The sequence below is a fragment of the Physeter macrocephalus genome, chromosome 1, assembly GCF_002837175.3.
Source record: "Physeter macrocephalus isolate SW-GA chromosome 1, ASM283717v5, whole genome shotgun sequence".
NCBI lineage: Eukaryota > Metazoa > Chordata > Mammalia > Artiodactyla > Physeteridae > Physeter > Physeter macrocephalus.
Window position 1 is genome coordinate 38,552,232 of NC_041214.2, and position 13,262 is coordinate 38,565,493.

General features: G+C 46.7%; 1 protein-coding gene across 6 annotated transcripts in view; it reads left to right on the forward strand.

Annotated features, from left to right (window-relative positions):
* Nucleotides 1-13,262, forward strand: part of BTD (biotinidase) — a 70,646-nt gene that overhangs the window by 32,619 nt on the left and 24,765 nt on the right. For all 6 annotated transcript variants that reach the window (XM_055091236.1, XM_055091271.1, XM_055091256.1 and 3 more), the window contains one exon: nt 11,983-12,247. In XM_055091236.1, the coding sequence (XP_054947211.1) occupies nt 11,987-12,247 (261 nt within the window). In that variant the 5' untranslated portion in view covers nt 11,983-11,986. The remainder of the gene's footprint in view (nt 1-11,982; nt 12,248-13,262) is intronic.

Consider the following 13,262-nt stretch of genomic DNA (forward strand, 5'->3'; position numbering starts at 1 on the left):
CTGTAAAGCTTTTGATTTCTCCATCGAATCTGAATGAGATCCTTGCCAGGTAGAGTAATCTTGGTTGTAGGTTCTTCCCTTTCATCACTTTAAGTATATCATGCCACTCCCTTCTGGCTTGTAGAGTTTCTGCTGAGAAATCAGCTGTTAACCTTATGGGAGTTCCCTTGTATGTTATTTGTTGTTTTTCCCTTGCTGCTTTCAATAATTTTTCTTTGTCTTAATTTTTGTCAATTTGATTACTGTGTGTCTCGGCGTGTTTCTCCTTGGGTTTATCCTGCCTGAGACTCTCTGTACTTCCTGGATTTGGGTGGCTATTTCCTTTCCCATGTTAGGGAATTTTTTGACTATAATCTCTTCAAATATTTTTGGGTCCTTTCTCTCTCTCTTCGCCTTCTAGGACCCCTATAATGCGAATGTTGTTGCATTTAATGTTGTCCCAGAGGTCTGTTAGGCTGTCTTCATTTCTTTTCAATCTTTTTTCTTTATTCTGTTCCATGGCAGTGAATTCCACCATTGTGTCTTCCAGGTCACTTATCCGTTCTTCTGCCTCAGTTATTCTGCTATTGATTCATTTAGTTGTTTTTCTGGGGTTTTATCTTTTTCCTTCATCTGGTACTTAGCCCTCTGCCTTTTCACCTTGTCTATCTTTTTATGAATGTGGTTTTAGTTGAGCTCAGTAAAACTTTAATCCGCTTGTCTGCTGATGGGTGGGGCTGGGTTCCCTCCCTGTTGGTTGTTTGGCCTGAGGCGACCCAACACTGAAGCGTACCTGGCTCTTTGGTGGGGCTAATGGTGGACTCCAGGAGGGCTCACACCAAGGAGTACTTCCCAGAACTTCTGCCGCCAGTGTTCTTGTCCTCACTGTGAGCCACAGGCACCCCCCACCTCTGCAGGAGACCCTCCAACACTAGCAGGTAGGTCTGGTTCAGTCTCCTGTGGGGTCACTGCTCCTTCCCCTGGGTCCCAATGCGCACACTACTTTGTGTGTGTCCTGCAAGGGTGGAGTCTCTGTTTCCCCGAGTCCTGTTGAAGTCCTGCAATCAAATCCCACTAGCCTTCAAAGTCTGATTCTCTAGGAATTCCTCCTCCCATTTCCAGACCCCCAGGTTGGGAAGCCTGACGTGGGGCTCAGAACCTTCACTCCAGTGGGTGGACTTCTGTGGTATAATTGTTCTCCAGTTTGCGAGTCACCCACCCTGCGGTTATGGGATTTGATTTTATTGTGATTGCACCCCTCCTACCATCTTACTGTGGCTTCTCCTTTGTCTTTGGATGTGGGGTATCTTTTTTGGTGAGTTCCAGTGTTTTCCTGTCAATGATTGTTCAGCAGTTAGTTGTGATTCCGGTGCTCTCGCAAGAGGGAGTGAGCGCACATCCTTCTACTCCGCCATCTTGAACCAATCTTCACTATTTTTTTAAAATGGTAACTTTATTATATATATATATATATATTCTTAATTATTTTATTTATTTTTGGCTGCATTGGGTCTTCATTGCTGCGCGCGGGCTTTCTCTAGTTGCGGCAAGCGGGGGGCTGCTCTTCATTGCGGTGTGTGGGCTTCTCATTGCGGTGGCTTCTCTTGTTGTGGATCACAGGCTCTAGGTATATGGGCTTCCATAGTTGTGGCACACAGGGTCAGTAGTTACGGCTCATGGGCTGTAGAGCGCAGGCTCAGTAGTTGTGGCACACAGGCTTAGTTGCTCCGTGGCATGTGAGATCTTCCCAGACCAGGGCTCAAGCCCATGTCCCCTCCATTGGCAGGTGGACTCTTAACCACTGCACCACCAGGGAAGTCCAAATCATAGTTATTTTTAATTGCTGGTCTGATCATTCCAACATGTCTGCCACATCTGACTCTGGTTCTGTTGCTTGATGTGTCTCTTCAAATTGTTTTTTTTGTTTTTTGCCTTCTATTATGCCTAGTAATTCTTTTTTGAAAGCTGGATATGAGACATGAGGTACTGGGTAGAAGAACTGTAATAAATAGGCATTTAGTAGTGCTGGCCAGGTGTGGAAAGTGAGAAGTGCTCTTTTGTCCTGTGGTCTGTCTTTTAGTGAACTTGACAAGTTCATGCTGCCCAGTCTAGCCCACCTCTCTGGTGGGACAGGATGGCTAGAGGGGGCTGGAGTTGGGTGTCTCCCTCCCCCCTAGGTCGTTTAGGTTCTATAAAACCCCAATAGGTTCGCTGTGCTAAAACAGTTTCTTTTGAGGGCAGGCCTCCTGAGGAACAGTGCACTCTGGCTGCTTTTCCGTTCTCTTTAGCCGCAGAGATTTTCTCCAGCTGTACTGCGAGGACCGGGTACAGCTCCTAGAGGAAGAACTCAGAACTGTGGGCACACCCTGCCAAAGCCAGGCTCCCCTGGAGTTCTTCACTCTTGGACCTGTCCACACTGAACCTCCAGCAACTGGTCAGTTACAGTTTAGCTTTTCCTGTGCTGGTACTGGCTGGACTGAGGCTGCTGCTCACAGGTTTCTACTCAGCTAGGTTGTGATTTTTTGTATTCACCTGTCTGTCTCTCTAAATTTTGGAGGCAGCAGTTTGCCCTGTGATCTCAGTTCTCAGATGTATCTAAGAAGAGCTGTTGGTTTTCAGTTTGTTCACATTTTTACTTGTTAACATAGAACGGCAGACTGGAAACCAGAAGTCTCAACTGTTTTTTTTTTTTCCTTATGTTTTTCATTTAGTAGAAAAACAGTGTGACGTTAAGAAAACATTTTAAATCTCCATAAGATGCCCTGTCATGTTTTCAGTTATTCGCATTCTTTTCCAGTCTTTGTTCACATGCATGCATGTTTTACTTAGCTATTACCACTGTAAACAGAGAAAAGTTTTCACTATGTTTGTTGAGCATAGCTATCTTTAAAATTTTTGCTTAATATTCCACCTGGTTTGTATATATTTTCATAGCGTTCTTCATATTGTATGTTAGATATTGTTTGCTTCCAGCTTTCATCTATTGGGACTTATTCTTCAATTTTAGCTAGCATCCACTTATTAAACACTAAGTGCTTTACATCAGGTATTTTCATTTCCAGCTTGTAGATGAAGAAGTTGAAGCTTCGTTGTGTTAAATAACTTATCCAAACTTATATAATGAGTAAGTATCAGAGCCAGGATTACTTTTTTTTGTTTTTTGGGCTGCTCCACGCAGCATGAGAAATCTTACTTCCCCAACCAGGGATCAAACCCGTGCCCCCTGCGGTGGAAGTGTGGAGTCCTAACCACTGCACCACCAGGGAATTCCCAGATCCAGGATTTCAAATCAGACATTTTAAAACTCAAAAGCCCATATTCTTTATTTCCATAGTATGCTGTCATTTCAACTGACTTTTTTCTTATTTAAATGACTTCCTAAGATAAAGTTCCAGAAGAATACTGTTTGTGATTTATAATATGAATTATTAAACTTTTTTCCCCAATAAGAAAGTACTATTATTATCACTTTACTAGTTTATTTTTTCCAAATTTAATATTTTAAAATAGTACAAGTTAATGTTTATTTTGTATATAAGTTCAAAGTTTTTCAGTGTTTGTTTATGATTTGTTGTCTTCTTTAAATCTCTTCTTGTTTATTGCCTATTTATAAGTGTTGTCTTGATGTTTATATTTTGCATGTAAATTTTAATTTATCAATCTGTTTCTTCTATTATTTTAACTGCTTCAAATTTTAGAAAGTTGTTTCATCAAACCTCTGATAGCCAATTATAATTTATTCTAGTTTTCCTAACATTCAACATTTAACTCCTGATTTTGAGTTTGTTTTTGTATATGGTGTAAGGTGTTTAAACTTATTTCCAAATTGTTGTTCAGTCATCCCAATATCACTTATTCAATCAAACTTTTCCTCTTGTTGTTCTGAGTGTGGTGGCATACAGAGAATTACCAGTAAGGCACACAAATAATTACCAGTCTGTCCAAAGCAGAAGAAAACAAAAATGCTCAGTGCCTCTACGAAGAGAGGAGAAAGCAGAGATACTGACCATTTCTCTGCCATTTACCATGCCCTGCATGGAGTCAGCCACGTTTGTGAGTAGGGCTAAGGTCACTCTCATTCTTGATCATGTGCTGCCCTCTAACTGCACTGTGGGTCACCTACAGCTTGCCACCATGCTTGTGTTGAGAGCATCCTCCACAGGTACTCAGAGGAACAGCATCTGGACCCATTTGCCTGCTTTTTGCTGTTTGCCTCTTGGTGAGCTTGACTGTGCCTCTCCCCAGTAGATACTTCCTGGACCCTCCATAGGAGAAGGTGGCCTTTGGCATGTTTTCTCTAGTGCTGTGTTTTACCTTAGATTTTTTTGTTGTTTCTTTTACTCTTCCTACTATCATTCATTCTCAGTGTTTCCAGACTATCCTATTAGGGATTGTTCTTTTGACTTGGGGACCATGGTTTCCTGCCTCTAATACCCATTCCATTGTCCTCCACGGTCTGCATGCAGGGCGTCCTCACCATCTTGCTGGTCCTGTGATCTGAGTGTTTCAGTCCCAAGCACTGGCAGACAAGAGCACAGGGGTGATGGGACGTGGTGTCGTGATGTTTGGCCCACCATGCCCTTAGAGATGTTGTATCCACCATACATTTAATTCACAAAGAACCTTTGCATTGCCCCCACTTCTGAGCACATCTTCCCTGAAAAATTTGACCTGTGGTTCTAGGGCATCATATTTTCCATGCGCTGGTTGTGTTTCCAGTCTTCAGGTCCTCATTCCCGAGAAGGTGCTTCTTCTGATGACTCTAATTGAAGGTAGTCCAACAAAGAAATGGGGGAGAAATTTCCCAAGGGCTTTGAAAGACAGTTCTTTGCTGACACCCATGGAGTCTTATTTCAGAGACCCTGTGATAGTTCTAGAGGACTGAGACGAGCAGGGCAGCTACCAATGCTCCCACCGTTCTTCTCTCCTAAGACTGACGGACGCTGAGGAAGCCCTCTCTGAGTGCTTTCCTAGCTCCCTTGGCCAAGGTCTACGAACCACAGTTTAAGACTTACCTCCTCAGCAATTCATTTTTGGCTCCCAAAGATTTCAGATAAGCTTTTGAGGAGAAATCTGATACACTTTTGCAGAATATAATTGGAAGATTTTTCAGATTACCTATTTACCTATAAATGTATAATTATATTTATAAATAATTTTGTTAAAATTTTTAAATTAAAATTTATTTACATTTATAAATATACATTATTTACTTATTCATTTAATTCCTACATATTTCTTTATTCATCTTATGTAATTACCGAGTGGAATATCTATCTCTTACCCCTGTTCTAGTCTTTTAAAATCAGGAACCTTATTTAAACAAATGAAAACCAGTAACAACCTGGTTCAACAGTGATGTTCCTGTCAAGGCAAAGACAAGCACTGAATCCTTTAACCGACCTGGACCAGATTGTTTTGGGGACGTTTTTCCCCCCAGTTTGAGTATTTAAATACTTTGCTGGTCACTTCCACTAATGTGGTGGGAACACTTTGAAATCCGCCCACATTCTCTCAGCCCTTTTGTTGGAGAAGCACCTGGGAAATAAAGGTGATGGTTCTGACTCATGTCTGTCTTTGACGTGAGGGGAAGATAGTGTCAGAATGTACCTGCCTTTACACTCCAGCCCAGTGGCTCTGCAGGTGACCCCAGGCCAGGCGTATCAGCACCACCATCACCTGGGAACTCATTAGAAAATGCATATTCTAGGGCCCTACCCCAGGTCTGCTGAGTGAAAACTTCTGGGCATGGGGTCCACGGAACTGCATGTTCAAGCCCTTCAGGTGCCTCAGCGTCAGCGTCCCCATTTGAGAACCCCTGCTCTGGTCTGACCACCCAGTCTCTCCCTTGTGAGGGTACTTTGAATTTCTGTTGAATTCTGCTACAGCTGCAATGAAGACACCACAGTGGTCTTTGAAGGTCTGACTGATAAATTATCCCCGTCTTGAACATGTACTGGGAGGGTTGGGCCAGGAGACAGGAAGAGTTGCTTTCCATTCTGTTCTCACCACTAACTAGTCCTGGAGGATTCCCTCTTCACGAAAATGGAATTTTACCATCTGCTTTCATTGCTTTATGTGACAGGAAGATAAAATCAAGCAGTGGATGTTAAAGTGGTTTGAAAACATTAACATGTAACATAAAATGCAACGTGGCAGCCATATAAAAATTTGTCCCTTTGGATCCTTTACCTCAACTAGATTTCCCTGTGAAGAGTGCTGTCCATCTATGGATGGGCTGCATTGCTTTGCACACCCACTCACATCTATGGGGTGCACTGCCGTAAGAAATCACAGCAAATTTAGAACCTGTGAATATAGAAGATGAAATAGGTCCTAGGAACATGGCAAATAAAAAAATAGCTTTCATGAGACCCAAATCTTGGAAAATCAAATGTTGTCTAGTTTTTTCACTGTAAAAGAGTTAGGTGGGGAAAAAAGAGATAGATGAAGTGTTAGGAATGGAAAGGAGGAAAAAAACATCCATTTACTTCTTAAGAATGACCCACTCTTGCAGCACTTCAGCGCAGATCCCCACGTGGGTAAGTGGTACTCCGTTGGCCCACAGGGTGGCAGTAGCGGACCTGGAGGGGGCTCTTCTTTGGAGCAGAGTCTCGTGGGTGCTCTTTTCTGTCTGCACAACAAAGTGAAGAAAAGAGACTTCTTCCATTAAACACCTGTGCATTTCAGGGGGAAGTTTTGTCTTAAATTATGAAGGTAATTTCCCATTTGAGGAAAAGAAAGGTGACATATTTAGGTTCAAGTGTCACGACTGCTCATTCGGTGTTCTAAGAGAAATTACTCCCGTCACCAGAAAGGGGCCCCAGTCCAAGGCCTGGTCCACGGTTACACTTTTGTATGTCACTCGCTTTTTGGAGATAACAGCTGGAATGTTTTTAAAAGAGAAATGACAATTTACCAGTTCAGCCAGGAGTTCCTGATAATTTACTCACTGTTCCATGTAAGTTCAGCCTTGAACCTCAGCATCGCCCTCCGTTGCCACCTGACACACACCCCCTGAGGCATCAGAGTCTTGGTGGTGGATGGTTTGCACGAAGCTGTTCAAGCTACAACACTGTGGGGCTTTACATTGTTCCAGGGCCGGTCATGGACCAGGTCACTAAGCGCAGAGGCAGAGAACAAGAGGCTTTCTGGGAAATAAAGGTCTCTTTGGGGTTTCTTTAAATTCAGATTATGTAAATTAGATGGAGATGGGCATTTCTCCTGCTTATGTAAAAGGATTTAGATAAGGAAATCACAAAACTCATGAGAATGGGTTTAGAACTATTTGGAACTTAACAGTATTTTTCATGGCCTCCTGTCAGATACACAGTATAGAAACATATACTGTGCTCACTCCTAATGACTTAGCTGGTCCCTCAGCTTTGTTCTACAGGATATGACATTTCCTCTGCCAACTTCCCAATCATGGGGCTGTCATTCTCCTTCACAAGTAAAGAGTGACAAGATCTTTTATTAAAATGATCAGTATGTCTATATATAAAGTTTTAAGTGTATATACCTGCCTCTGAAATTATCCTATTAAGAATGCCTTCATAATAATCCTTTCATTTTATTGCAAAAGACACTATTGTAATAGCATGGCTAGGAAGGAACCACAGCTAATTTTCAAGGTGACTCATTTAGCAAGATGGAAAACAAAAGTTCCTTGTGTGTAAAAATAGCTAGTGATTGACATGTTACCAAATTTCCACAAAATAGATTTCCATGTAATTTAAGACTTTGATTTCTTTTCCTCATAGATCATAAGAACCCTCCCGACCAGGATTAGTGTCAGGGGAACATGTTTCCTTACGAACTGAGAAGCAGAGGCTTCTGTAGGGCGGTGAGAAGATCAGGATGCTTTTGCATGAAGATGTCACTCCAGCAGTGCTGTCCCCACCCCAGCAATGATTTCCTGGCTCGGCTCTCACTCTGCAGGCAGCCGGGAGTCACTGGGAGATTCTGAGAGGAGCGTCTTGATTGACCCAGGCTTTAACGGGATCCCCATGGAGATGAGTCATTTTCTGCCACCTTCCGTGGTCCCTGGTCCCAGCCCACCGCTCTCCTGGCTGTTTCTTGAACCACCCCCCGAAAGCTCCCACTCGGGCCTTTAAAGCGAGCAGCCCGCTGCCTGGAACCCTCTTCCCCCGGCACCCACGGGCCTCCTCTCGCACCTTCTTCGGACGCCTGCTTCTCCTGGAGCCCGTCCTGGTCTAAAACCTACCCCCACCCACGCCAGGCCCTCCCTGCCCCCTCCCCGTCTTTATGGCTCCTTCGTACTTATTGCCAAATGACACGTTAGGTGCAGTCAGTTGGCAATGACAATGCGGTTAACGTCCCAATAAACCCATCGTTAGTTGAAAATATAGGTCAAAAATGCATGTGATACACGCGGCCTCCCGGACATCCCAGCTCAGCCCCGCCTACCTCACACGTGCTCAGAACACTCGCATTAGCCTGCAGGTGGGCAGAACCCTCTAACGCAAGGCCTAGTTTATAATAAAGGGTTGACTCTTTCATGGAGTTTATGGAATACTGCCCAGAAGGGGAAAAACAGAATGGAGTGCGGGTCCGGATGGTTGTCAGTGTATCGGTTGCTTACCCCCGTGACTGGGGGCTGCAGCTGCCCTGCCCAGGATCAGAGAGAGGGTCATACTGCACGCCGGTCCCCCAGGGAACGGTCCACCTTTGAAGCGTGGTTTCTACTGAACGCATATGGCTTTCGCACCATCGTAAAGTCGAACCGTCATGAGTTGGGGAACGATCTGTGTTGATTGTGGCAGTTTCCGCATACATGGGGAGGGTCCACTCGGAAGGGCTAGGCGCCTTCACCGCTGGGTCCGCGACGCCTGCACCTCCGTCTGGCACAGGCGGGTATCACGTGGATGTTGAAGTGAGCGCCCTCCCGGTCCTGCCGTCTCCCGCCCCCGCCTCAGTGGAGCTCAGGAAGCAGGATGTGGGAGCACACTGTCACCTCAGTGGTGCCTTCACGCTGGGCCCTTCCTGGAGTTTAGACTCCGGTCAAATGCCTACGATGGAAGGAGGTTCGTAGCTAGCTTTTCAGACTGAGCACACATCTCCAGCCACCATTGTTTATGGTCCGGGCCCTGCCCTGCTCTGCAGGTGGATCCGTTGCTGGATCGCCAAGAACCTCGTGACTCCCAGGGAGACCCCGGCCCCTCAGCCACTCGCTGAGCGCCGTCCTGAGCCAGCACCGGGCCACCTGCGCCCTTGCATCCTGTCGCCTGCCAGCAACCCCTGCTGCCATCCAGGCCTTTCAAAGCCCCTGCCACATAGAGAGGGAAAACCAGAACACCACTTTTCAGCAAGGGTGCACTCTGGTGCCTATTTTTATTTTAATGACTCATTCTCTCCCACCTCATTAGGCTTGCTTCTTTCAAGGGGGAATACCTGGCTGAATCTGCATAGCCCCTTATTATTGACCTACCTCTGTTCACACAGAAATGATTGCCACTCATGGCTCTTCTACCAGGCTCTTTTTGTAAATAATCTAAATTTATTTTCTCCAAGTAGAAAGAAAGGGGATATCTTGCTGGCTCCGCAATTTCCTTGTTTTGCTGGACTGCAAGGCCCTGAGATTTTATTTATTTATTTATTTATTTATGGCTGCATTGGGTCTTCATTGCTGCGCGTGGGCTTCAGTAGTTGTGGCACGCGGGCTCAGTAGCTGTGGCGCACGGGCTTAGGTGCTCCGCGGCATGTGGGATCTTCCCGGACCAGGGCTCGAACCCGTGTCCCCTGCATTGGCAGATGGATTCTTAACCACCGCGCCACCAGGGAAGCCCAGTCCCTGAGATTTAAACGAATGTTCTCTGTCCCCGCATCAGTGGCATGCAGCTCTTAGCTGAGGAAGGAGGAGCCCGCGAACGCCACTCTCAGCTCCAGGACCTCCTGACCTGCCCCCACCGGGTCCTGGTTCATATGCTCCCCCCACCACCCGGCCTTGTTTTCCCCCCTCTTAGTGAGGCCATGGCCTTATACTTTAGAAATACTGTGAATTTGACTTTGAAGATGAAAGTTTTCCCCTCAAACCACTCCCCATTATCATCATTCTGAAACCAGAGCTGGAATGGGAAACCGATTTTGAGATTTTAAAAATTATTTCTTGCTGGGACCTAGAGACTGTCATACAGACTGAAGGAAGTCAGAAAGAGAGAAACAAATACCGTATATTAACGCATATATGTGGAACCTAGAAAAATGGTACAGATGAACCGGTTTGCAGGGCAGACATAGAGACACAGACGTAGAGAACAAACGTATGGACACCAAGGGGGGAAAGCGGGGCTGGGGGAATGAACTGGGAGATTGGGATTGACATATATACACTAATATGTATAAAATAGATACCTAATAAGAACCTGCTGTATAAAAAATAATAATAAAATAAAATTCAAAAAAAATTATTCCTTGCTTGTCTTCAGAGGCAAAATTCAGATAAGAGAGCTTATCAGTTATACTTCCGTTTCTACTCAAAAGCTCATGGCCGCTCACTCAAAGGCCTCTTGTTCTGATCTTCCAGCACTGCTTACAGTGCCCCAGAGTGACGGCAGCACACCCCGGGGCCTGGCATTTGGATGGAACATTTCTTCCCTGAGGAAAGAAGTGACAGTTTGAGACGGGGCGGGGTTGGGATGGAGAGCGCTGCTCACCCTGAGAGGTACCTGAGTTTGCGGGGATTCTGCCTGAGCACCCCGAGTCCGTGGTCTGCTGCCGAAAATAATTATGGTTGCTTTTGTTTCTGGAACTTGGAGAGAAAAAGAAATCTGTGGCAGCCCGGAGGGTCTGGTTTTGAAATGCACACATGGGGGTTCTGAGTCAGACTTAGGCAGGGTGGCGTTTTGTCTTTAAAGAGCAGCAATGTGGTTCCCCGATTTGTCTCTGTTGTCTTGACATTTAGTTGGATTTCTGGGCAATTGGTCGGCCCGGGCACATCTCCACGGAGCACGGGGCCTGGCCTTGGCACTGCCTGGCAAGTCTGTGTGCTTGGGGAGGGACTGTGGCTGCGAGGCCAAGCCGATTTTCAAGGCAGAACTGTGTGTAAAAACACCCAGTGACACATAACTTTTAGAAATTAAAATGCCTATTCTTGGGAAAAAAAGGCACTCAGAAGTGTCATTGTAAGTTTACTTCTAATCTCTTAGGGTAGGAGCTACAAAGCTGAGTTTACTTTCTAGAAAATTCTAGATTATTTTCTAGAAAGTTGCATTTTATTACTGCAAAAGGATTTAATTTCCAAATGAGTATGCTTTTTTTGAGCAGGAGTTTTGGAGGCCCAGAGACAGAGGTTGAGAAGGTGATGGTGTGCAATGGCAATTCTCAAGTTCAAGGAGGGGGAAAAAGTCATGCTTTGATGGGGAGACTTCTTTTTGACTGTCCATAAACTGGCATTTAAGTAGAAGTCAGCAGTTTCTCTGCACCAAGTTAAAGAATGTGGTGCTGCGTAAAGGGAGGCTTATGCTTTATATTCATTACTAACCAAAGAAAGGCAGGGAGAATTGTGATCCATCAGGTTTTTATGGCTAAGATAGCCGAGCTGTATTATTAGGATCACGACAGTCACAGCTGGTGTAGGTGGCTGACCTGGAGTATGTGTGTGTGTATTGAGGGCAGGCGGTGGGGTGTGGAGTATGTCACAGAATTATCTAAAATAATTAGAATAGTTATTATTGCCTAAATCTGAAGTGTGCAACTAGAAGAGTCCTGCTGGGGAAGCAAATCTCATGGCAAACATTGGGTCTGTTGTGGAAATGTTCTAAAACCAGACTGTTAACACAGTGAGCCATTTTGAACGTAACTCGCTACGTGTTTGGAGAGAAACACATACCCTCTTATTAGGAACCTGAAACAAACTCTTTGAGCTGTAGCATCACAGCCGGTGAGTCTGATTGCCGGGATTAACAAATCACAGCTGCGCAAGTCCCAATCTCGGCAGGATTCTGGATTCAGCTGTTTTCTCCTTGCCCCATTACGTTCTAGATTGATGGTCTGCATTATGTCTGGAGCCAGCCGTCAGCTCACTCTTTTCCTCTACGGCTGTTGCGTGGCTGCCCTGGGGGTCCAGGCCGAGGAGCACTGCCCGGCTGAGCGTCACCAGGCTGCCCAGTACGTGGCTGCCGTGTACGAGCACCGGTCCATCCTGAGCCCGAACCCGCTGGCCCTCACCAGCCGCAAGCAGGCCTTGGAGCTCATGAACCAGAACCTCGACATCTATGAACAGCAAGTGACGATCGCGGCCCAAAAGGCAAGAAGTGCTCCTGGGTCAGCTTGTTCGCAGAGCAGGGCAGATTTAGCCCTTGGTGTTGCGTTCTCTCTGGGAAATCAGCCCGGCCAGTAAAGATGAGCTGAATGAGTCAGTTGGCTGGAGTCCCGCTACTGAGAGGGTGGTCTGCAGCATCAGCAGACCCTCCAAGGTTGGGAGGAGTGCAGAATTTGGGGCCCGCCCTAGACTTGCTGAGTCAGAATGTACATTTTAGCGAGATTCCCCAGGTGATGCTTCCCCTCCAGCCTGGGAAGCCCAGGGCCAGGCACGTGGCGGTGCCAGAAGAATCGCTCGGTTGCCTGTAAACAAACGTGTGTGCCCGGCTCCCAGGCCTGCAGAGTCAGCTGGGGAGTGCCCGGGATTTTTTAAGCTTCCCCGGTGGCTTCAGATGTGCAGAGACATCTGAAAGCCAGCAGGCACGACGGCCTCTCATGCTCTCGGAGGCTTTCAAGGGTAACTAAAGTAGTAAGCGGCCCCAGAGCTGTGTTTGCTGCCTCCCGATGACGTGGGGCTCTTTTCTGGCCCCCGCGCCAGACCCCGAAGCCTGAGAGCTCAGTCCAGACAGAACCCAGCCCAGCGGACAAAGGACGCCGGTGCCGCCTTTGTGAAGGCTTCCTGCGCGGCCCCTTTTCCGCTCCTGCCGGGAAGGGTGGGGCAGACGGGGGGGGGGAGGGGTGCGGGTGTGGGAGCCAGAAGTCTCTGTAGGAAAATGGCCTGCTGGCAGGGCAGTCTGGCCTTGAGGCCTGGCGGGGGCGGGGGACCTGCCCGGCTGCTTGAGGAAGCCCCGCTCCGCCCTGCCCGGACAGCAGGCGGGCTCCCTGTGAGCAGAACGGCCCGCGTCTGTGAGTTAAGCGGGCAGACCTGTGGTGCCTGCAGGTCCTGCCCAAACAAACCCCGTCTCTACCTTTTTTTTTTTTTTTTTCCCGGTACGCGGGCCCCTCACTGCTGTGGCCTCTCCCGTTGCGGAGCACAGGCTCCGGACGCGCAGGCTCATTGG